Genomic DNA, 25,095 nt, shown 5'->3' on the forward strand with positions numbered 1-25,095 from the left:
CTAAGTCAAAGTGGGGACAAGCGTTTTCAGATGCTCCTTCCTTCCCCCCTCATGAGCCTTCGAGGAAAAGGCAGAGAGAAGGCAGAGGGTATGGGGATGCAAATGTGGGAAAAAGCCCTTCAAGACCACAACTCCCTCAGGGACAGCCTTGCTGGGGTGGCAGGATGGAGGAGGCTGTCCCTGGGGGCCCCCAGGGAAAGCCTGAACTTATTCGAGAAATCACACAGCTTTGTGCCCAGCAGCCAAGCTCCGCTGGGACTGTCCTGCCTAGCCCTGAGCCTCAGGGATGCTCCCTTCCCCTCAAGGCACCATGAGGGAAGCTTTCTTGGCTCCCAGGAAGAAGCAACCTGAGAACCCAGCATCTCTGGGGCTCCCCTACAGTAGACTCCAAGTGGGCTCCAGTAGACCTCTCAGCTGAGCTGCTGGTGACTAGGCCTGGAGTAGCCCTTTCAGAGCCCTCCACCCCTCAGCCTGACCAGCACAACTGAGGAAGTCAGGGAGGAGGGTTGGGATAGCACCTGGCAGGGAAGAAAGCCCTTCCATTCCTGGATAGAACTTTCAGCACCTCCCATGAAGAAGGGACTTCACCTGGGGACAGATGTGCCTGCCACTAACCATTGTGCCCTATGACCAGACTGGCCATCCCAAGATATTCCAGGTCAAGTGTGCAGCTCCAGGCAGGAGGAAAGCAAAGAGCAATCATATAGGGAGTCTAGGGCCTTCCAGAAGGTTCTGTCTTCCCTGAGAAGCAAGTCCTTTTCCGGCTGGTTGTCTCCACTCAGGAGGACCAAGGACCCTAGTCTGGTTTGGCAAGGTGTTTTAATCAAGCCTCTTTTTATTGAAAATGTCTTATTCTGCTCACAGCAGATTCTTTACATCAATTATAACTCTTTTTTACAACTGTGCAGGGCCTGGGGAGACAGCATAGTGGTTCTGCAAAAAGACTTTAATGCCAGAGCCTCGGAGGTTGCAAGGTCAATCCCCAGCAGCACCATTAAGTCCCAGCAGCACCATTAAGTCCCGGCTGTACTTCTAAGAAAGCTAGAAACATTAGTGCATTGAGATGGTATTTATTTGGATTGCTCAATGTTTGAGCATTTTACTCACTTTACCCTAAGCTTGGCCTGCTGAGCTCAAGCATTCATTTACATTCAATCATTCCATCTGTGCTGGTGTCAGTGCAGGTGCAGGGCTGGTGCTGGGTGTTAGGAATGTGAGTCCCTCTGGAAGACACAGCTGGAGGAAGGCAAGTGCAACAGGGAATGTGCCAGCTGAAAGGACACCAGCAGAGTCTGAACACTGCCCACTGAGATCTGTGGGTTGTCAGGTGCTAGACGCTGCACTGAGGTCTGGCCTTGTAGCCAGTTCACCATTGTCTTCATCCTTGGCCTTCGATGCTTACTGAGACCCTCACCTAGGTCACAGATGGGAGTGGGCTCCAGACATGGGCAATTCATGGTCACATTCTGAGCTGTGGTGGAGGAGGGGGTCCAGGCCAGCTCCCTCAGGCTCAGGGTTCACCCCCAGGAAATCAGCAAGGAGGAAATCTGCATCGAATCCAGTCAATGAGTGTGTAGGGGTTTGCCGGACATTTTGCTGGGAGGCAAGTTGCCAAAGTTCAAAGTATTTCTGGAGGAAGGAACAAGAGTTTGCAACATCAGTGAGACGAGGGAAAATTCGTGTCTTGGTGTCCAGTTTTCTAAGAAGTGGGTGGTCTCATGAAGTCACTCACTGGGACTGGTTGGTGTCGCTTCCTCTTTCTAGCCATTTCCTCACACCATCAGCATTAATAGGAAGTGTGAGAGCTGCTGCCCCCGGACTCCACTCCCACAGAAAGCTGGTGTGGCCACCATGGGAGGTAAGCTCTGACTTTCTGGGTCTGACTAGAGGGTGGGGACCCAGGGCAGGTGGGAGTCTGGGCAGGAAAGGGCAGGGAGAGGTTGGGAGTGGAACGGAAGGAGCAGGTGAGCCTGGGGGTTTGGGATGGGAATGAGGGCCTGGCTTCTCAGGCTGTCAGTGGAATGGGGCTTGGGGGTGAAGTGAACTCTGGAGTCAGACACCAGTGTGCCACTTGGAGTTGTTAACTGAGGTGTCCCGGCTCCTGACTCCTCTCTAGCAGGGCCAACAAAGATGGCAACTACAGATTGGTTCCTGGATCAGGACGGGTGTGTGTGCGTGCGCGTGAAGGGGCTATCGTTGGGGACGCAGAGGTTCAGGTAGGGAGGCAGTAGGAGGAGGGAACCTGGAAGCTTTGTCCCTGGGTTCCAAGCTCCATGTGATTTGGTAAGCTCATTTTGGAAGATGAGAAGGGCCCCATTTCTTCTCTTGGGGAAAGAGCTTTCCCCTTCAAAGAGAACTTTGGTGTTAAAATCCACCCCACATCCCATCCAGGTCGTGTTGAGGAGTTGGGGAGAGAGGGCTTTGGGCCAGCAGGTGAGCAGCTGTGAGCATGCACCTGTGCATGGGTGAGGAGGTGTTTCTATGAGTCTAAATTGGGGTGGGAACCTGAGACCTTAATGGTCAGGCTCCAGTGACAAGGTGTGTGTGTGTGTGTGTGTGTGTGTGTGTGTGTGTGTGTGTGTGTGTGTGTGTGTGTGTGTGATTTTCACCTTTCAAAGGCCTGGCACAGGTAGCCATCGTCTATCTAACCTTTTCTACTTACCACCTTCCCTACTTTCCAATAGACTTTCATTATCTTTGCAAAGTCAGGCCCTTGTGTGTATGTGGTTTCGCTGCTCCCAGGCTGTTTGCTCACTCAGGGACAAGCATCTCACTGGAGCTTTCCTTGGTGCCATCACAATCTTCCATGTGGTACTGGAACTCAGACCTGGGCCTACGCAGGGCAGGGCCGGGCCCGGCCAGGCAGGTCCCTACCAGTGGAGCTATGCTCTAGTCCCTGATGGTTTCATAAAGAGTAAGATTTTTTCTGTTCACTTTTGGTCACTCATTTTTTTCATGTATCAGTTTTACTTATGTTGGGCTACTTATTCAGAAATAACCACAAAATTTGAACTGAGCATATCTAACACCATGCAAGTAAATGGATGCATGTCTACTTTATTAAAAGTTTGAGTAGTCCAGGGGTTGGGCAGTGGCACACCTGGTAGAGTATATGCACTGCAGTGCACAAGGACAAGGGTTCAAGCCCCCAGTCACCCCTGCAGGGGAGCTTCATGAACAGTGAAACAGTGCTGTGAGCCTCTCTCTCTCTCTCTCTCTCTCCTCTCTTTATATTTCTCTTCCCTCTCAATTTCTCACAGTCTCTATCCAAAGTAAATAAACAAATAAGATGTTTTTAAAATTAGAATAATCCAAAATTATGTGGCATAAAAACTAAGACCCCTTTGTATCTACCCCCCAAGTCCCATGTCACTCTGTTCACAGATATTACGATCCGTAATTATTTTATTATTGTTGTTATCTGATATTACCCTTTCAAAAATATTGTTTCCCATCAGGGTTATCACCAGGACTCTGTGCTTGTACAAAGATTCCACCAATCCTAGAGACTGTCCTCTTCTAGAGTCAGAGATAAATAAAGAGCAAGAGGAGAGGGAGGCAGAAACACCATCAGCACTGCTCCACAATTCATGAAGCCTCCCCCCCTGCAGGTGGGGGCTGGGGGTCTGACCCTGGGTCCTCATGCATGGTGACATATGTGCTCTGCTGGGAGCACTACCATCCAGACACCTTCTGAAAGTTTTTAAGCATGTACAGAACTATGTCATTTTTCTTTGTACATAAATATGATCCTAATGTGCATGCTGTTCTTTTTATTTATTTATTTATTCCCTTTTGTTGCCTTTATTATTTTATTGTTGTAGTCGTTGTTGGATAGACAGAGAGAAATGGAGACAGGAGGGGAAGACAGAGAGAGGAGAGAAAGACAGACTCCTGCAGACCCGCTTCACCGCCTGTGAAGCGACTCCCCTGCAGGTGGGAGCCGGTCCTTGAGCTTTTCGCCACGTGCCCTTAACCCACTGCACTTCCACCTGACTCCCTGTGCATGCTGTTCTATGACTTATTTTTGTCTTAATATAATGTTTTGAATAACTTTAAAAAATTTTTAGCAACATTATTGTCATAATTTATTTATTCATTCATTTTTTTATTTATAAAAAGGAAACACTGACAAAACCATAGGATAAGAGTGGTACAACTCCACACAATTCCCACCACCAGAACTCCATATCCCATTCCCTCCCTTGATAGCTTTCCTATTCTTTATCCCTCTGGGAGTATGGACCCAAGGTCATTGTGGGGTCCATTGTGGCTTCTATAATTGCTTCCCCACTGAACATGGGTGTTGGCAGGTCAATCCATACTCCCTGCCTGCCTCTCTCTTTCTCTAGTGGGGCAGCGGGGCTCTGGAGAATCAGAGCTCCAGGACACATTGGTGGGGTTGTCTGTCCAGGGAAGTCTGGTCGGCATCATGCTAGCATCTGGAACCTGGTGGCTGAAAAGAGAGCTAACATATAAAGCCAAACAAGTTGTTGACTAATCATGAACCTAAAGGCTGGAATAGTGCAGATGAAGAGTTGGAGGGGGTGGTCTCTGTTTTGTAGATAGCTAGTAGGCATATTTTAGTTATATTCCAAAGGGCCTGTGGCTATACTAGTTTTTTTTTTCCCTGAGCCTGAAATCTGATATGCAGGTGGGTCCAAGTTATTGTCTGGGGAGATGATGTCATGGCTGGCAAAAGGACCAGGAAGCTGGATCAGGGAAGAGAGTAGCTCCCAAATATGGGAAAGGTATATAAATATTGTTGACTGTAAACCCCACTGATTTGATGTGATCTGGGCCCATATTCAGCGTAGGATTTAAAAAAATATATTTTTTTATTTATTATTGGACAGAGACAGCCAGAAATCAAGAGGGAAGAGGGTGGTAGAAAGAGAGACACCTGCAGCCCTGCTATACCAGTTATGAAGCTTTCCCCTACAGGCGGGGACCGGGGACTTGAACCTGGGTCCTTGTGCACTATAATGTGAGCACTTAATCAGGTGTGACACCACCTGGCTCCAATCACTTTCCACCATAGAAAACACCAATTTAGTTCATTGATTAAGCCTAAGAAATATGGTTTCAGGGAAATAACTCAGTAGACTGAGTGTGGGACTTACATGTGTGAACTCCCAGATTAGATCCCTGGCATCACACATAACAAGCAGTGCTCTGATCTCTCTCTCTCTCTCTCTCTCTCTCTCTCTCTCTCATAAAATAAGTGAATCTGAGCAAAATAAATATATGGCATTTATTAATTAACTGTAGTGGATGCACCATAATTTATTCAACTTCACATTTATAGACACTTAAGATGTCTCCAATTTTTTCAGCCTATGCAAAGTGTTACTGCAGCCCAGATTCCTAGAAGCGGAATTGCTGGGCAAGAGAGTGCACATTCATGTCATACAGTCCTCAGAGTGGCTGAGTCAGTGCATGCGCGAGTACACACATACACACACTCACTCACACAAACCCACACACACTCACTCACACAAACACTTCTGCATGAAAGACTAATTTCTCTCTGGGAATATTATCAGTCTTTTAATTTTGTCCAATTTAGTACATGAAAATGATCTCATTCTTGCTTGGATTATTCCCTTTCCCCAATGAAGGGTAAAACCGTGCATTTTCCTAACTGTTTATTGGCCTTTTGAGTTCCTTTTATATCTGGCATGAAAATATCCTCTGTCTGGTTTTGATGAGTTTCTTGTCTCTCCATCTTAGCCTCAGGAATGATTCCGGTATCATATGTATTCACAGTCGACTTACAAGGGGTTAGAAACATACCCTCCTTGTCTGTCTCTTTTTTTCATAAAAAATGTGTTAATTAATTCTAACTGAGGTCTATTATTATTTTTCCTTTATGCCTTCTTATTTTGATGTCTTGATCGGTTGTGGGTATTGAAATATTTTAATGCTTTTACCACTTGGTATCTTAGTTAGATCTTGAATTCATCTAGAAGTTGGAGGAATGGGGCCAGCGGTAACTTAAACATCACCAACTCCTTGTCTCAGCACCATTAGTTATGAACAAGCACTCTTTGGCAACGCAAAATGCTTTTTACACTCGAGACGTTCCTTAATAATGTTCAGTTCTACCCACCTACTCTCCTGCCCATTAGGACTTTCTAGCTAGTAGAGCAAGTCTCTCATCTTTGATGTGTGTCGAGCTAGAGGCATCTTGTCAATTTCATTAAACAACCCCTCTGGAACTTGTTTGGGGCTCTGAGTCTGACTGCCCTGATTGCACTGAGAGTTCAAGAGAAGAACAGCTACTGGTGACGACAGCAGGTGGGCAGCCTTCTCCTGCTACTGGTGACTGATAGGGGAGGCACTCACAGCTCCTTCCCACTAGTCTGGCTGCTAGATTCTGGTGCTTACCCAGAAGTGCTGAGTTCCCTTCATCTTTACTCCCCAAGGTTCACTTGTTTGCTTCATTCAGAATGACTTGTGTGCTGTCAGACATTCAGGGGCGTCTGTTAAGATAGTTTTGTCCTTGTAATCTGTTTCTCTTCATCATTAATAAAAATTTTATACTATAAAAGACACCACCGCACCCACACTTCCCCAGTGTCATCACACACCCCAGCAGTGTGCCAGGAGCTTGAGCCCAGTCACCCAAATGGCAGTGCAGGTGCCCTTCCTAGTGAGCTAACCTATTGGCCTCATGAGTAAGTTTTTAAAACTATTTTTATTTATTTGTAGAGACAGAGAAAAATCAAGAAAAGAGATAGAGATTGAGAGAGAAAGAGAGAGAGAGAGAGACAGACCTGCAGCACCACTTCACCACTTGTGAAGCTTCCCTCCTGAGGTAGGGACCAGAGGCTTGAACCTGGGTCTTGTGCTTTATAACTTGGGCAATCAACTGGGTGCTCCACCACCTGGCTCCTGAGTTGATTTTTTTTTTAATGTCTCTCATTCCATTTCTAGCAAAGTTCCAACTTAGCACTCTTCTCTTAAAAGTTTTGGTGTTCAATAAGGGCAACAAAAGGGAATAAATAAATAAATAAATATATTTTTTAAAGTTTTTGTGTTTCTTTGGGGGGTTGGGTGTCGGCCTCTGACGGCGCCTTTAGAGTGAATCTGTGTTTTGTTTCCTTTCCCCCTTTCCAGTTTTTGTTCCTGAACTTGTATTCCTTTACGCATTTGGAAGTTCTGAGGTGATGTTTATTTCGAGTGAAAAAGTGTTTGGCTTCTCTTTCTCTCTCTCTCTCTCTCTCTCTCTCTTTCTCTCTCCTCCCTATGCCTTCTTGGTCCCATGCTTAGCCTCACTCTGAGTGATTTCTAATCTTTTCATAGTTAATAAGTACATATGATTGATTGTTCATATCAGCATTTAGGCTCAGTTAAAATAAATGTTCTTTAAAACTTGACAAGAGCCTTGCAAATTTTCATTTCTCCTTTGCTCCCCAACCTGACTTCACAGCCAACTCCCACGTGAAATCCATCTGAGTTTTACTTCAGCATCGTTCTTTTCTACTTGTGTATTTACGTGTTTCAGTCTTACAGAATGCAGTTACTCCTTGCTGCGCTGCAGGTCGTGTTGATTTCTTTGCTCACCCTTGGCTGCGGTTCCACATGCTATCTTTATCTTTCTTGGGCTTTATTTTTGCTGAACTACATATATATATATATACATATATATCCTGGGATATATGCATATTTTCAGAAAAGACCTGAAAAGATTTTTGTCCTTACATTATCAAAATTCTTTTCTTTTCCATTTTTTTTTTCTTGAACTTCTAAGGGAGCTTGACTTTTGACTGTATTGTTCTAGCTATGAGTTTATGAAAATATGTATTCAAGACAACACTGTCCACTTAGAATGCAGGGTTACTTGTGAAAATCTTACCAACCAGACCCTGTTCCCTTGAAGAAAAATAGCCTGTTTGTTTCCTTCTGGAAGTTTCCAGGTTACCAATTTATTCTTGGATGGTAGAAAGCTTACTGACATGTAAGTGAGTATGCAAGCATTAAAAAAGAAATGTTGCTGTTAACTATGATGACTTTTCCTTCTAATTCCAATTGTATCTGTTTGGTTGCATACAGAAGCCCCCAAACACTACTCTTAACAGCATAGATGTTTATTTTTCACTCACAAAAAATATATCCAGAAGTAGACAACTTGTCTGGTTACTCCACAGTGATAGGGGGGATCCCAAGTTCTTTCTTACTATTGTATTTCTCCCATTTCCAAGGTAACCTTATGGTTAAAATAACTGCTGGAGCTCTAGACATCACTTCCCAGTTTCAGACTGGAACGAGGAGAGGGAGGCAAAGAGCAAAAAAATTCCTCTTCTGCTTGAGCCAACTCCTTTGAAACCGTTTTTTTTTGAAAGGCATATTTTATTTTCCATTAATGTCTCCTTGGATGATTTTTTGTCACATAGCCACTAGTGACAGGAGAATTTGAGAAAGATTTGTTTTTATTTGTGATTAATAGTAGGTTACAAGATTTGTAAAATTACAAAAATTACAGTTCCACACCCAACACCAAAGTTCGGTGTCCCCCGCCTTCTCACCTCCCAAACAAAACCACTATAGTTCTCTCAAGTCTTACAAACAGTTGACTTGCTTCTGTTTTTGTCTCGTTTCTCAAGTTCATGTATATCAGTTCTCTAGATTCTACATACTAGTGAAGCCACCAGGTAGATATCAAGAAAGATAATCTTTATTCTTAGTAGCAACAAGTCCAGCGGAAGCTTGAGCATCGGTACCCGGGAGGAGGGGGCAGTTAAGCAGGCTACTCTGGCCTCTGCTTTTACATGCTGGGATTGCCAGGTCCCTTCTCTGTATCCTGATTCCCTCAAGGATGTTCTACTCCTTGCGCACTTGCATGTTCTCAATGTCTACTCTCATAGTACGATAATTTATCGTGCTCACTCTGATTTTCCCCATCACTGAGTATTGATTTGTGTTGTAGATCTCCCTTTACATCCTAAAGCCTCTATCTGTGTCTGCTTTGCAAAGCAGTCTACTTTGAGGTGGCTCTGAGTGCTTGACCTCCCTGAGGCTGTTAAACTAAGCTGTCATCAAAAATTGTGTCATGTGTTTGCGCAAGTGTTTGGTGAGCCAGTAAATGTCAGAGTAGACGTAGATGGTACCACTGAGTAGGAACTTCAGCTCACAACTGGCACAGTGGTTAAAATCACAAGCTCTGGAGCCCAACGCCTGTGGCCTGTAGCTTGTGGTCCCAGCCAGCCTGGCCCCTGTTAACTAGGTCATTATGGGCCTGTACCAGCCTCACTGTCCACAAGGCCAGGACCCTTACAGTAGCCCACACATTGGTGTATTTCTGTCATTAAAGTCCTCCCAGAAGTGCCTGGCTGTCATGGTGAGCACTTCACAGTTGTCAGTCACTACAGTGACGCCCTTTGATGGCATCAATTTGTTGCAGCCATAGACACTGTAGCGATAGATGGCAGTCTCCATAATTTTTGGTGCAACCCTTTCTCTTTATACATTTTATACATTTTTAAAAATGTCCTATTTATTTATTTTCATTAGTGATTTAATAATGATTAACAAGTCTAAGATAACAGGGGTACAATTCCATAGAGTTCCCAACACTAGAGTTCCGTGTCCTATCCCCTCCGTTGAAAGCTTCCCTATTCTTGATTCCTCTGGGAGTATGGACCAACATTCTTATGGGGTGCAGAAGGTAGAAGGTTTGGCTACTGTAACTGCTTCTCCATTGGACATGGATATTGGCAGGTGGATCCACACCCCCAGCCTGTTTCTTTTTTTTCCCTAGTGAGGTAGAGCTCTGGAGAGGTGAGGTTCCAGGACACATTGGTGAGGTCATCTGCCCAAGGAAGTTCAGGTGTTGTCATGTAGTATCTGCAGATTGGTGGCTGAAAGGCAGTAAGATATAAAGCAGGTCAAATTGTTTAATAAACAGGAACCCAAAAGTAGAAATAGAGCAAAGGAAAGTAAGGCCCTTCATGTTGGAAGAAGCTTTGAAATCTAAATGGCCCATGACTTTAGTAATTTTTGCCTAAGCCCAATAGCTAACATGCAGATGGGATAAGTTTACTTTTATTTTTTTTCTGCGGGAGACATACTGGGACTTGCACATGCTTGATTCCACCACTTTGGGGCTGGTTAAAGAGAGGGATAAACACTGCAATACTTCTTCACCATCTGTGGGGCTTCCCTAGCTGCCATGGTGTTCCCATGTGGTGCCTAACTCCAACCCACAGATTCACACAATGTGGGTTGGCTGTTCTTATAAAAGAAATGAGAGAGAGAAAGAGAGAGAGAGAAAGAGAGAGGGAGAGGAGAGAGAGAGAAAGAGTCTTATCAGCATTTGTTTCTCTCTTCTGGTTTTAGGATTTTATTTGACAATCAGTATTTAGTTCTCTTCCACATTGGTTATATATTTTTGAAAGTAGTAATGGTAGGAAAGATTCTCTACTCTCTTCTGCTGCTATTAATCTTTTTTAGATGTTTTATTTATTTAATTTTATTTAATAAAACAGAGAGATTAAGAGGGAAGGGGGATAGACAAGGAGACAGAGAGAGAGACCTGCAGCACTGCTTGTTAAGTTTTCCTCCTGTAGGTGGGGATTGGGGGCTTGAACCTGGGTCCTTACGCATGGTAATGTGTTTGCTAAATTGGGTGCACAGCCAACCAGCCCCTCTACTGATGTTGATCTTAAATAGTCCAAAGGTAGTCATGTATATGAATTAACATGACTGAAAAATTAATACTATTTATATGTTTTTTACATTCAATGTTTAATTAACCTGATATTTAGGGCATAGTGTGAGATGACTTTAGACAGATATGCTGTTGAATTTTCTTGGCACTTTTTAATTATTCTGTTGCTTCATGTTAAATCACAATTCCTCCACATCAACACTCCTGTGTAAAAAACAAACAAACAAACCTGTGCTTATTACTATGGCCACTGATCTGTCATGAGAGAGAGAGAATAGTCTGTCATAATGATCAGATCATTCACTATTCCATAGCATCTTCCAATCTTTAATAATTTTATGAACTGTCTTCACATATACATTTTATTCCTGCAAAAAAAAATGCTGTTGAAATTGTTAGACCTATAACTTTTCTATGGGGATTAATTTTTTTCTGTATACACAAAGAGCCAAATAGAAGCTCTGGAATTTTAAACACTCGCACACCTTCCATGTAGCATTGGTCCGCCTGCAGGTACTAGAGAGCACAAACTCCTGCCCAGACAGCCTGCTCTGCTCCCACACTAACCACTCTGTGAGCACCGCTGTGTTTGGCTCCTTGTATGACACCCACGAGAGACTCATGTACTCGTGCCCGTTTCACAGGTGCATCAAGCGAGGTTCAGGGGAGGGAGTGTCTGTGAGTCAGTTGGGGCCACCAGCACTGGAGGGGGAGCCTGTGCTGGAGCTCAGAATATGCGGCTACTGGTGTGTGTGTGTGTGCGCAGGCGCGCGTGTGCGTGTGCACGGGGCACCATCCTGTTCTCTTCTGGGTACTTCCCAGGCCTGAGGAAATGAAAAGGGGGAAGCCCCCCTCCCCCGCCCTAGGCTGAAAAAAAAGGAACTCAGGAGGTGTGGGAGGAGTGGTGATGGTAAGGGAGCAGGGGCTGAGAACTTGGGGTGTGAGGGGGTGTGCCCTGTGATCACACCTGGGGGTGAGGGGGGTTTGCTGACTTCCAGCAGGTACAGGACACGGCCAGACCCTCCCTCTGGCTGGCTGCCCAAGCAGCACATCATGCTTCCCCCTGGGTGACCCAGCAGGACCCGCCTTCACCTTCCTCCAGGTCACACCCAGCACAGGCTGAGAGGAAGAGGCGATGGGGAAAGAGGATACAGCAGTGGGGAAGCCAGCACCCGGCCCCCCTGGTTTCAGGAGGGACCAGCTCCCCACTGAATTCTTGTCCATAGGCCCTGTGCTGCGGAGTCCAGGGGAGATGGCAGGGGGGAGCTGGACATGGGTGAGGCCCCAGACTCCAGGAGCACAGGACCTGAGCACCCCTACACTGCCCACAGCCAGGCCCTGGCCCTGAACCCCACTGAATATACCTGCGGATGGCGCAGCACTGGAGGCTGCTCCCCATCCTGCTGGCCCTGTGCCAGGGATTCAGCATAGCAGGGGCCCAAGGTGAGTCCTGCTGCTCTGCCCCACTCCCCACACCCCCCCAGGAGGCTCTCACCAGCTGTGGCCTTCCCACTCTCACTCCCCCATCTGCCTGACTCCCCATGCCCCTCTATCCCCTGTAACCCCATATTTGCCAATGAACCTTCCCAGTGTGGTAGTCCAGGCTATTTTTTTTCTTTTGCATCATTCTTCTTCTCCTTCTTCTTCTTCTTCTTCTTCTTCTTCTTCTTCTTCTTCTTCTTCTTCTTCTTCTTCTTCTTCTTCTTCTTCTCCTCCTCCTCCTCCTCCTCCTCCTCCTCCTCCTCCTCCTCCTCCTCCTCCTCCTCCTCCTTCTTCTTCTTCTTCTTTTTCTTTTACCAGAGCTCTGCTCAGCTCTGGCCTATGGTGATGTGCAGGATTGAACTTGGGACTCTGGAGCCTTAGGCATGGGGTCCCTCTCACCAGAGCAGGACCCTGGAGGGACTGGGAGCAGGAGGGTGACCAGAACACCTGCAGGGGAGAGGTGTGACCCTTCCTGCTATCCCGGGTCAGGCACCGTCCCTCTGCAAACCCTGCAGTGTCACAACGACTACTCCAGCCGCATCGTGTGCAGTTGGGCAGCCCGCCGGGACTCTCAGCGCCTCCTCAACGTGACCCTTCTGCGCAGCCTCAACAGGTGGGTGAAGCAGAGGGTGGGGGGCTGTGTCTGAGGATGGGCTCTGCCAGCAAGAGCTTTCTGGTGACTGTGCTGTTGGTGAGGAGACTCTTCCTGTCCTCTCACTGATTAACAAGCCCACTGGACTCAACTGCATGTGGGGGGGCATCTCACAGATGAGGGGACCCCCACCATGGAGGCAAGTCCCTCTCCCCAGTTATGTGTGAGCACTCACAGGGGACTGGTGTGCTGCCTGGGGTCTGGATGGGCCTGGCTCTATGTCCACGCCCCATCCCCCAGAGGAGTGTTACCCTCCTTCCCTGACCTTGGGATGTGGAGCATTTAAGGGAGGGCTGGAACTCGCTGCACTTCATAGAGACTGACGCAGCAAAGCAGGAGCAGGCACCAGTGGGCCAGGAGCCCCTCCCCACCCCCGCCCTGAGAAGCCAGTCACCCCACCCTCTCACCCCACCTCCTCTCTCTCGCTCTCCTGGGGTCTCCAAGAATCCCCAAAGAACCTGTCCACATAAAGGTTGGACACATGATGTACTTAGTGGATTTGCTTGGGCTCCCTCCACCAGGACATCACTTCATGTCTGTTTTGTTCCTTGCCCAGAGCCTGGACCCCCAGAGCCTCCCATGGGGTGACCACCCAGAAGCCTCTGTGCAATAGGTGACCGTTCTCACTCTGGGCTAATCCCTGTCTCCTCCTGCAGCAACCCCCCACAGCCAGTGTCCTGTGACCTCAGCGACAACATGCCTCAGCTGGGGGGCTCATGTTCCGGCTGTGTTACCAGAACGTGTGTCATTCCCTACAAGCTTTTCGTCCTCGCTGACAGAGACTACTACTCCTTCCAGCCAGACAGGCCTCTGGGAGCCCAGCTCACTGTAACTCTGGCCCAGCACGGTGAGATTGTGGGGGTGGGTGGGCAGTGTGGAGACATGGTCTCTGGGGCTGGCAGGCGGCCGGCCTGGGGCAAGTCTCTGGGGTGGAGATGCATCATCCTCTAGGAGGGCCTAGTGGGGCTTCTGAGGCAAAAGAGGAGGAGAGTGGGAGGAGCGAGCAGAAGAGCTGGAGAAACCCTCCAGTTGTCCACCTCAGGAGCACTGACCACAGAGGACTGGACGGGAGGAATAGGAGAAGGTGGGAGGGCAGGGGCTGCCTGGGCGAGGCATTGGTGTCCAGCAGAGGTGCTAAGAGGGTGACATATGAGTCACGACAGGGCAGGACAAGTGGGGAGCAGGTGTGGGGATGCTGGAAGGCGATTTCAGGGGAGACAGCAAGGGTGGAGGGGGGTGAGTCCAGGTTATGACCAGAGGTGCCCATCCCAGGAGAAGTGTTGAGGGTCCAGGGGTCTGGGGTGCAAGGGAGAAGACACAGGACACTGCAGTGCATGTTGAACAGCCCGTGCCAGTCAGCTGCTCATCAGCCCACAGATTCCAGGAAAGTCACTGGCAAGCCGAGTAATGAGCCTGTCCATGTGTCTTGGTGGACAGAGGGACAGTGTAGAAATGCGGAGGAGTAAGTGCTCCTGGAGCAGCTACTGGGAAGGAGGGCAGGGTGGTTAGTCCCAGCCCAAACCACTGGAAGTTACTAGAAGTACTGGGGATGGAGGCCGGTGTGTATCTCACCGACTCTTGAGGCACTGGCATTTAAAATGTTTTTTTAACTTTATTTAATTTGATAGGACAAAGAGAAATTGAGAGGGAAAGGGGATAGAGAAGGAGAGACACCTGCTGCACTGCTCCACTGCTTTGTTAAGCTTTCCCCCTGCAGGTGGGGACCAGGGATTTGAACTTGGGTACTTGGGCAATGTAACAGGTGTACTTAACCAGGTTCTCCATCACCAGGCTCTGACATTTAGACACCTGCGTCCTTTCTCAGCCTCACTATTGAGATCTGAGCCCAGGAACTCAAACCCCTGGAGTTGGGTGAATAGGATACCGGTGGGGTTCCCAGTGGGCTCACTTGGGAACCCACTTCTAGAACATCAGGCTGGAAGGGCAGCAAGCAGGACTCAGGCAGTGCCTGACCTAGCTGTGGGTGACAGGGATGGATCTAGGTTGCCCATCCCCTTTCTGGGCTCCCTCTCTGGGGATGCTTGGCATGTGGTCTATCTCACACTCAGACCAGGGGCATCTCTGAGCTGTAGCTGTACCTGATTGTGTGTGTTTGCAAGTCTGCACAGCTCACACAGAGAAGCTCAGCAAAGGCAGGAGACATGCCCTGCTCACTAGAGAGGCTCCTGCCCAGCGCAAGGGTTACAGCAGATAGTCCTTGCTGTTTGCTGGGGGAAGGATTGGTTCATGAAAGATTCCTTAAGGAACTTCTTGTATTATTTGATAAATTCATTCCTCTATTCATCATTCACTCTCTCCCCCAAAGTTCACTAAACTACTAAATCCCAGGTCCTAGGTGTCTGTTGTGATAAGGGGACTGGGGGAGGGTGAGTCCAAAGCTAAACAAGTTATCCAGAAATTCACCCAGCAGCGAGCAAGCATCACGTGGAAACATCTAAACTCAGTAAATACATTAAAGGACATTAGAGGACATTAATGAGACAGAATGAGCAGCAGAAGTTCTGCTCTGAGGGGAAGGGGTTCTAGACTTTTCTAGAGGAGGAGCAGACACAGTGGAGGCTGAGAAGGGCAGGGCTCTGGGCAGGTGGAGGGGAAGAGCTACACAGCAGCAGAGGCAGAAAGAGGAGTCACAGCGCCCTCTGCTGCCAAGGAGGCCTCCCAGGCAACACCCTGGAATGTGGGATTCTGGGGAGAAGGGGCTCCCCAGGGTGCAGCTGCCAGCACCTTCTGTGGAGCTGGTGCTGTGTGTGCACAGGCATCTGCACAGCTCTGTCTCTTGTTCACACTCAGTGCCCAGGGCTTTGCAAATGAAGGGCCCAAGGCCCACCCCCGGGGGTGGGGGCGGGGCAGGGACTGTGCAGGGGATCAGCTGATGGGAGCAGCACTCAGACTGGGGCCCAGGTCCCTCCTGCTCCCACAGAGGTCAGCCACTCAGGCCCGTGTCTCCCCACCCTGCAGTGCAGCCCCCCACTCCCGAGGACCTGCAGGTCAGTGCTGAGGGGGCCGGAGCCCTGCTGACCTGGAGAGAGGCTCCTGGCACAGCCCAGAGCCGCTGGCTGTCAGGACAGGAGTTTGAGCTGGTCTACAGGAGGCTTCAGGACTCCTGGGAGGTAAGCAGCTGGGCCAGCTCTGCCCGGGCCCGGGCACACCTGGTGGCCCCTGCTCCATCTGCCCCTCTGCCCACAGGATGCCCACACCATCCACACCAACACCTCCCGGGCCACCCTGGGCCCCCAGCAGCTCCTGCCCAGCAGCACCTATGTGGCCCGAGTGCGCAGCCACCTGGCCCCCCACTCGGGGCTCCTGGGGCGGCCCAGCCAGTGGAGCCCTGAGGTGCAGTGGAGGTCCCCACCAGGTGAGGAGGGTGCCAGCTACACCTCCACCCAGCAGTTGGAGGGACCCAGACAAGGACAGAGCAAAGGCTTATGCCCTGTGGGGAGGGGACTTCTGGAAGGTTCCAGGGGAGCAGCAGGCATGCATGCCGGGGACTGAGACCTGCTGACTCTGGGCTGGTGAGAGCACGGTCCCTCTGTGGGGAGGGCCACTGCAGTCCTGCTCAGAGTGGAGTCCTCACAGGGGCTTCCAGGAACTGCCGTGCCCTGTGTGACAAGCCGCCCTCCATTGGTGTCAAGCTGCCCCTCCTCACTGTGGCCTCTGGGAGGAACATCCTGAGAGGAGACCCAGGGGCAGGAATTCTCATGACAGCTCCCGTGTGCAGACCCCTGGCATTAGCTGTGACCCCCAGACACTCAGTGCTTGCTCTGCACTCTGCTCATGGGCACCAGGGCCCAGCACCCTTTCTGACAACGTGCACACAGCTGACTGGTCCAGGCTGGCCTGGGCCTGGTGCTTGTGTCCCTAGAGCCTCTGAGCTCTCTAGAAAGCTAGCTGGGTGATGCCCACGAAGAGCCAGGGAGCAGGGCCACAGCAGACCACCTAGGACTGTCGCCTGTAGGGGACGAGGCCCAGCCCCAGAACCTGCAGTGCCTCTTCAACGGGGTCCACATGCTCAGCTGCTCCTGGGAAGTGAGGCCCGAGGTGGCCAGCTCCATCTCCTTCTCCCTCTTCTACAAATCCAGCCCCAGTGCAGGGTGAGTGGCTCCTCTCTGCTTCAGATCCCAGAGTGGGGTGGGGGTACACCCACAGCCCCTCTCTGCCCTCACCTGCTCTGCAATCCCCAGGGAGGAAGAGTGCTCCCCAGTGCTGAGGGAGGAGCTCCGAGGCCCCAACATTCGGTTCCGATGTCACATCCCTGTACCAGAGCCCTGGAGCCACGGCCAGTACAGTGTCCACATCCGGCCAAGGGAGGAAGGGAAGTTCATTCAGAGCTCAGACAACAGTGAGTTTGCACCTGGCTCTGTCCATGGGGTTGGGACAGCTCTGTCTCCTGTGTTACTTGTGTCAAGCTGGGGTCCTCCCAGCCCCTCTTTGGTCACCTTCAACAATGTGGGGCTGGGGGTGTCACAGGTCATGTAGTCTGAGGTGAAGCTCCCGACAAGCAGCCACACAGCAGCAACCATGGAGACGACCGATGGGGAGGCCGGCACAGCTGCCCTCTGCAGGCGCACAGCTCTGTGCCCACTGCCCTGCCCAGCCTGCCCCTCTCTAGCTCCCCAGTGCTGCTGCTGCTGCTGCTGCTGCTGCTGATGTTGCAGCCAGGGCTCCCTCTCCTCTCACCACACTCCCTGCCAGAGAGTCTCCAGTTCCCCCTGTGCTCCTGACCACTCATTTCTGATGTCAGAGCAACTGCTCTGCACTCCCCCGGTTGGGCTGTGCATGTGAATTGAGCACTGTGCTAGAAAGGAACCAATTTCACCCCAAGCGCCCATTCTCTGGGTTCCCTCATGGCAAAACAAGTGCACCTCAGTGACACCAGGAGCCTGCTCAGCCCAAACCATGGCCTGTTGTCAGGAGTGACACAGATGCCTCCTGTTGAAGGCATTCGGGGCCCTGGGTAACAGAGAAGCCCCTGTGAGCAGCCCGTGCAGGGACTGTCTCCCTGGGGAGAGTCAGCACCCACATTCTCCCCACGCCACCCCCCTGCAGTCCAGCTTTTCCCCCCGACCCTGAACGTGAGCCAAGCTGGGGACGGCTACGTCCTGTCCTGGGAGGCCCAGAAGCCACGCTTTGACCACATCGGACACACCTTCCAGGTCCAGTACAAGAAGGACTCGGCCTCCTGGCTGGTGAGCACCTGCCGGGGCGGGGGGCGGGGGGTGACAGGACCATGGGGCAAAGGATCACAGCTGGCCACAGGGTGCCTGGGGACCTGCTGGTGACTGGTCCTTTGAAGGAGGCCAGTGGGTGTGTTGACTATGACCCCGTGGGGCCGACAGCTCATGCCCCATCCATGGGTGGTAGAATGAATGGTTGGAGGGTGGGGTGACTGGGCCAGGTTCACAGCAGCCAAAGCCAAATTGTAAAGACAAAGCCATGGGCAACAGGTGCTCAGGGTCGCACAGTCCTGGGGGCATGTGCTCAAGACTCCCTCCAGGCCCCAGATGTGCAGAGCGGCTCCTCAGGGATCCATCAGGGCCCCCTCTTCCAGGCAGCCCTCAGGGCTTGTGTGCAGATCCTAGGGAGCATAGAACACAATAGGAAACTGGAATTACCCAGGTGTTCATGGTGGAAATGGAGACACTGAGGCTTTGGGTTGGACAGCAATGCAGGGAGGTTGGCTGGAGGTTGAGTATGCCCTGAAACTAGATTCCCACCACCCTTCCCTGGCCCCCAGAAGAGGCCACACCTGCAGTCCAATTTATCCCCAGAAGCTGGTCAAGAGGTCTCATGGTGAGAGTCTCATGGTGTTTAAGGGACACAGTCACCTGAAACAAGGGCAGGTGACACATAGTGCTCTGTGGTCTTGGAAGGGTGCTCTGTGATTCACAGACAGGAACACAGGACCCCCTTACACAAAGCCCTTACAGAAGGGGAAGCCAGGTTACTGGAACCTGCCTCAGGCTTTCATGGTGTAAGGGGGAAACTATGTCCAGGGGTTTGGGCAGTGGTGCAGGGTAGATTGTACTCCGGGGTCCAGGCCCCTGCTAAAAGTCCAAAGTCCTATTCTGCTGCCCTGTCCTTCAGAAATTCTCTCCTGCCATCTAGGCTACTCCCATATTTGCAAGGAGGCCAAGGGTCTTAAACGCTATGTGGACAGGGTGGCCTGTCATAAGCTGGAGGCCTTGGGCCTGTCACCGTGGCCTGTTGCAGAATGTAGAGTCCCTGGCATTGCTGACACCTGTGGGCTCGACAGAGGATGACCCTTAAGGTGGAGGTAGGGTGCACCAGATGTGAGGGGTCAATTCAGTGAAGACTAGCAGCTCCAAATCAGGGTGCCAGGGTAGAAGGGTTAGCAGAGGGGGTCCCATGCGCCAGGGAGGGCCAGCTTGAGCACAGTGCTGACATGCCTACACCCCGTCCCCAGGAGACCAAGGCCGACTCCCTCCAGAACACCCACAGCATGGCACTGCCCCACCTGGAACCCGCCACCAGGTACCAGGCCAGGGTGCGGGTCAAACCCACACCTGGTGGCTACAATGGCATCTGGAGTGAGTGGAGCAAGGAGAGCAGCTGGGACACAGAGTGGGGTAGGTCCCCACTCCCATCAGCCCCAGGGTGCAACAGGTGCCAGGGTCAGGGAGATGTGACTTGAACATCCTTCCATCCAAGACGTCACTTCCTTTTTAGAAGGTGACACTTGTCTGGAAGAACAGTTTCCCCAGTACTCTTACACCTCCAGCAACGTGGCCCTAATGTACATTATCTTTGGAGAGCTGCAAACCCAGTGACCACTCAGCCTGGTTTTCAGATACCCTGGCAGCAAAGACATGAAGAACTATACACTGGGGGCTGATTCAGCTTCTGTCTGACCTTGGTCTTCCCAAGCCTTACACCTGATGCTCTCAACAGCCCTTCCTTCCCACCCATTGGTGTTTCAACTGAAAAAAAAAAATGCCAGAACTAGACACAGGAGATGGGTGTAGAGAGGGGTATTGCCAAAAGGGACCAAATCCACTGCCTGCTCCAGGGAGGGGATCAAGGAGGTGAACACTGAATACAAAGATGGTCTTTCAGGAGCCCACCAAATCCAAGAGGGAAAGGGACCCTTGAGGACTGAAGTGTGTGGGAGATACAGGAGCCAAGGAAGAAGAGTAAGGACAACCTTGGACCTTGAATTTAGTGCCTCTACATGAGGACGTCCTTCAGCCCCGAGTCATATGCTGTCTCCTAGAGGGAGTCCTCTGGGATTCTACCTGCTACAAAAACCCTTCAGTCCAAACATATGCACAGCACTTCCTGCTGGTGGACAGGACCTAACCTCTGTGTCCACCTACATGAGCAGAATTGTGAGGCTCAAAGCAAAGCCCCTCCCTCCCTGTCTTTCTGCTCCTACACTCTCCTCCAAAGTAAAACCAGTGAATTCAGAACACTGTACCTGAGACCAGGGATGGAGACACAGCAAGCCTGCACCTCACCCCCTTGAGCCCACCCACATCCCCCTTCCCCTCCCATGATGCTAATGGCCTTCGCCTGCCTGCCATCCCTAGTGCTGCCCACGTGGGGGCTGTCACTCATCCTGGTCTTCGCCACCCTGGCCCTGCTCCCTGCCCTGCGCTTCTGCGGCATGTATGGCTACAGGTGAGGGGACCCCAGCATGGAGGGAGGATTCAGAGGTCCCCAGGGTCAGGGGCTCTGCTCTGCAAGGACCCAGATGCAGAAGGCACTGTGAGGGGCCGAGATCAGACCCCACACTCCCCCTGGCCTCAGTTTCCCATGCACCCATGAGCCTGGGAATGTTGCTGGGGTCTCTGCAGCTGTCAGCTCCCCTCACCCCTCACCCCTCACTGTCTCTCCAGGATGAACCGCAAGTGGGAGGAGAAAATCCCCAACCCCAGCAAGAGCCAGCTGTTCCAGGTGGGGTCATGGAGGGAGGGGGTGGAGGGCAGGGCGCCTTGTCTGCTCCCAGGTCCCTGTGCTCAGGCCCCCTACCCTGCTGTGGGCCTAGAGGTGGAGGGGGCCTGGGAAGGGTGGAGCTCAGGGCTGGGCCTGCTGCCCACAGTCTGGGGGCAGGGGGATGTGGAGTGGGGCCCAGGGAGCCCAGGCTGGCTGTAGGATGGCCAGGTGTGGGGGCTGCTGGCTTCCAGGTGAGGACACTGAGTTGAGCTGGGAGGGACCTGGAGTGCTGGGTGGGGAAAGCCTCCGAGCAGAGGATCTTGGAGTGAGGCAGGCCCCCCCCCCACTGCAGGGGACCAGGGTGGGGGACACTGGAGTTCCATGACCCCCAACAGCAGGGCTGCATGTGCAGTGGGCACTGGCCTGTGTCCTCCTGGTGGCACTGCCCACCAGGGCTGGGCCTGGGGAGAGGCAGCCTCTCTGCTCCTTGACCCGCTGTCAGGGCCCCAGGCCATGCTCACTGGCTGGGACCCTCCCATGTGGCTCAGGCCCTGTCACCCCACAGCTGACACACATGTCCTCTCTCTTCCAGAAGGGGCCTGCCAGGCTCCAGCCACCAGACAGCATGACCCTCTTTGCCAGGGGTCCCCCTCACAAGGGCATGTGGGGCACACTCCCCACGCTGCAGGGGTGAGTGTGTGGGCATGAGGCCAGGGGCTGGGGCCACAGGGGAACAGGGGCACAGGGGAACAAGGCAGGGGGAGGAAGGGAGTTGCCTCAGGCTCAGTGTGAGGCCCTGGGATGGAGTTGGGTTGAGGGTAGGCGCTGAAAAATGCCTCCTGTGGACACTGGGGGAGGTCCTGGTTCCAGGTCAGAAAGGCCATGCCTACGCCATGACCCCCAGGAGCAGGAGCTAGAGTGGGACATGCCTGCTCTGACCCAGGAACCATGCTGCCTTGTTCTGTGGGGACCCAGGGGTGCCAAGCCTCAGGGGAGGTGTGCCCGGGGTGGTGACCAGGAAGGCGGCCCAAGGTGATGGCAGAAGCTGGCAGGGATTTGTGCTGAGGGAACCTGGGTGGGGACATGGCTTGGGCCCCTGGCAGAGGAGCTCCTGGCCCAGAGCCTGGAGTGGGGCTCTAAAGTGCAGGTGGGGGTATCCCCCTCCTCCTCACCTGGGCCTGCTCTGTGTCTAGAGCCTGAGGGGCCTGGTGCTCAGCCCCTGTGCACTTGAGCCATGTCTGCCCTGCTGGGCCCTCACCTCTGACCTCTCTCCTCAGGGTATTCCCTGTCGACTTTGGGCACAGCGAGGTGTCACCCCTCACCACAGAGGAGCCTAAAGATGCCCGGAACTCACCCCCTCAGCTTGGCTGCAGTCCCTCCTCTCAACCCCCCTCAGACCTGCCCACCCAGTCCCAGCCTGACTCAGGGGCCTCCTCAAACCAGTCGTCTGGCTTCCACTTCAATGGTCCCTACCTGGGCTCCCCCCCTAGCGGCTCCCTGCCTGACATCACAGGCCAGCAGGCTCCTCCACAGGCTGGCAGCAGCCCCCAGGCACAGCCCCCAGAAGCTCTGCAGTACCTGTGTCTGCCCCCAGGGGGGCAGGTGCAGCTGGTGCCCCTAGCCCAGGTGATGGCTCAGGCCCCCAGACCCCAGGACCAGGACAGCAGCCTCTGTCAGGGGGCCAAGGAAAAACCCTTCCCACTGTCAGGAGCTGACCCTGGCCCTCCTGCCCCTGGGTCTGGCCTGGATGGTCAGGGTCCAGAGGACAGTCCCAGCACAGAGGCCACTAGCTCTGAGGACCCTGAGGACTGTGTGGTGGCCTCTAGCTATGTCAGCCCTGAAGATCTGGCCCTGTCCCCACCCTCAGGGGTCTGCTCTGTCCCCACACCCCACCCTCTGAGCCTCCCTTCTGCCCAGAGCCCCAGTCTCTGTCCAGGCCTGGCCAGCAGGTTCCCTGCAGTGCTGGGCCCCATGAAGCCAGAGTTTGAGGATTATGTGGGGCTTCCTCAGCCCTCAGGCCTCTCCCCCAGCTCTCTGGCCAGCCCTGCCCCTCCTGTGGCCAGTAGTCCTCTACTGAATCCAGGGGAACCCCGAGCAGAGGTGGCTCTGGTCTCCCCACAGCCAGAGGGCCTCCTGGTCCTTCAGCAAGTGGGGGATTACTGCTTCCTCCCCGGCCTTTCCCATGGTCCTCTCTCCCCTAAGAGCAAGCCTCCCTTCCCAGGACCATCTCCCGACCTGGGGGAGCAGGTTATACAGAACAAGAATCTCCAGAGCCAAGCTTCAGCCCAGCTCCCCGCCATCCAGCTCTTCAAAGCCCTGAAGCAGCAGGACTACCTTAGCCTGCCCACTTGGGATGTCAGCAGGCCAGGAGAGGTGTGCTAAGGTCCCCAGGCCTGGATGGTCTCGTCTCTCCTCCAGAAGCCCCTGGTGTCTTACAGACATTTTGGTAAAGGCAAATGAGGTAACCATGTTGGACCAGATGAGCCAAGAAAGTCTGCCTCCAGCAACCCCTGACCTTCCACTGGCCACCTTCCTCCCCTCTCTGCCTCTCCTTTTCCCTCTCCCTCTAACACTCTCTCTCTTCCTCACCTTCTTCCTCTAACTCTCCCTCTCCCTCTATCTCTAACTTTTCTTCCCCCTTCTTCTCCCTCCCCTTACTCTCAGTCCTCCTCCCTATCTGTGAGCCCTGCTGGTCTCACCAAGGAAACCAGGCAGCCTCAGGGGACCAGAGGCCCTGCATCCGGTATAGGCCACACAGTAGGCAGGCAGGCTCCAACAACCAGGTCACATGAGCTAGGGAGACACAGGACAGCTGAGGGTATCTGGAACCCAAGTCCGTTACAGAAACATTTGGGAGAACTTACCGACGAGACAATAAATTATCAAAAGACACATGTAAATGATCAAAGGACGCACACAAAGGAAACAAGCAAACGATTAAAGGACAAGCCCTCACCCTAACCCAAACTTCAGGACAACGTCTGGCTATCCTCTCTTTGGAAAGTGGGGTCCAGGGGCTCCTGGGTGTGGGGCCTCCACTAAAGATGATGGCTCTGTTAAGTCTTCATCTTTCAGATGTGTAAAACACAGCATTAAATTGTTCTCATTTGTATTATCTGTAACTGTCAAGTTTGCACATTCTCATGGTGTGTATGTGTGTGTGTACACACTGGAATTTTCTTTTGACCCATGTCCATTAAGGGTGTTGTTTCTTTGTTTTGCCTGGTACAAATCTTGTTTTTTATTAAATTTTTAAATGATTAATGTGTCTTTTCACTGATGGTGCAACAGACTCCTACTCCAGTTTGTGGTCTGTCTTTAATGTCATATGTGAGGCTTTTACGGGCTCACAATATAAATAGTTCCACATCATCACACTGAGCACCCTGTGAATTACTAAAATTTTCAGTGCTGATGTCAGATTTGCATAGGCTTTCTCCACTACAAAATAGCATTTACTTTGACTTTTTTTTCTGGTTCTTCTTATGTTTGAGTTTTTGTGTAAAATTATATATATATATATTTTTTTTAATTGAAATACAGAGAGAAAGATACACAGAAAGAGAGATAAGAGCACTGATCAGCTCTGGCTTATAGTGGTGCTGGGGATTGAACTTGGGGCCTCAGAGTCACAGGCATGAAAGTTGTTTTGCAGAACCATTATGCTGTGTCCCCAGCCAAGAAGTGTTAATGATTTTTGAATATGTGCATGTAAGGTGGAAAGCTAGTTTTGGGTTGTTCCCAAGCAGGTAGTCTTGGCTCATTTGTTGAATCCCCCACTCTCATCCATGCATCTGAAAACCACTTTTATGATATAGAGAGTCCCTGGATGAACTTAAAGATTCTAACCTTTCAATTTTGTTACTTCATTATCTCAGGGAAGCCCTGCAATTTTGTCTGTTGCAGCTTTATATTCTAGTAAGCGGCAAGTGTGGCAGTACGGCTTCCCCAACAAAGCCCTGTTTATTACAGCGATATTTGTGCTTGAAGAAATCACACTTAAATACTTACCAGTAATATCACCAAAAATGAAATCATGTCCACATTCAAGAGCATCCTATGGAATCCAGTGTTGAAAATAAATGAGGTAGTGCTAGGAACCATTTCTCTGCTTGATAGATGATAAGCTTTGAAACAATGGAAGCCCTCGAGACAGGTTTTATTTCCCCTCTGGGCAGGCCATTTCCCCTCAGGTAAACCATTTATCAGTAATCAAGTGAGACAACACACAGTTGTGGTAATTAACATGGTTTCAGCCATTGTTTGTTGCAAGGAACATTCCACTTTGGAGTTTGCTCCCCCTCCTCCTCCTCCAGCATCTCTGCCTCCCCCTTCCCCCTATGCTCCCCCTTTCCCAAAGCCTTATAATGCCTGT

The 25,095-nt window shown here is 51.4% G+C and overlaps 1 protein-coding gene across 3 annotated transcripts; it reads left to right on the forward strand.

The window, feature by feature from the left end:
- Window positions 1-1,709: 1,709 nt before the first annotated feature.
- CSF2RB (colony stimulating factor 2 receptor subunit beta) lies at window positions 1,710-23,984 on the forward strand. 3 transcript variants are annotated; one of them, XM_060188902.1, is made up of 14 exons: window positions 1,710-1,858; window positions 11,899-12,115; window positions 12,644-12,767; window positions 13,463-13,653; window positions 15,786-15,937; window positions 16,014-16,182; window positions 16,768-16,918; window positions 17,009-17,166; window positions 17,874-18,013; window positions 19,252-19,414; window positions 20,375-20,465; window positions 20,684-20,741; window positions 21,313-21,410; window positions 21,998-23,984. In XM_060188902.1, exons 2-14 carry the CDS (start codon window positions 12,043-12,045, stop codon window positions 23,100-23,102), a joined length of 2,673 nt encoding a protein of 890 aa, XP_060044885.1. In that variant the 5' UTR covers window positions 1,710-1,858; window positions 11,899-12,042; the 3' UTR covers window positions 23,103-23,984. The 3 variants fall into 3 exon arrangements, with proteins under 3 accessions (XP_060044885.1, XP_007519473.1, XP_060044886.1); XM_007519411.3 differs by having other exon boundaries at window positions 16,783-16,918; XM_060188903.1 differs by having other exon boundaries at window positions 12,670-12,767.
- Window positions 23,985-25,095: the final 1,111 nt, after the last annotated feature.

Source organism: Erinaceus europaeus, chromosome 4 (assembly GCF_950295315.1).
Source record: "Erinaceus europaeus chromosome 4, mEriEur2.1, whole genome shotgun sequence".
NCBI lineage: Eukaryota > Metazoa > Chordata > Mammalia > Eulipotyphla > Erinaceidae > Erinaceus > Erinaceus europaeus.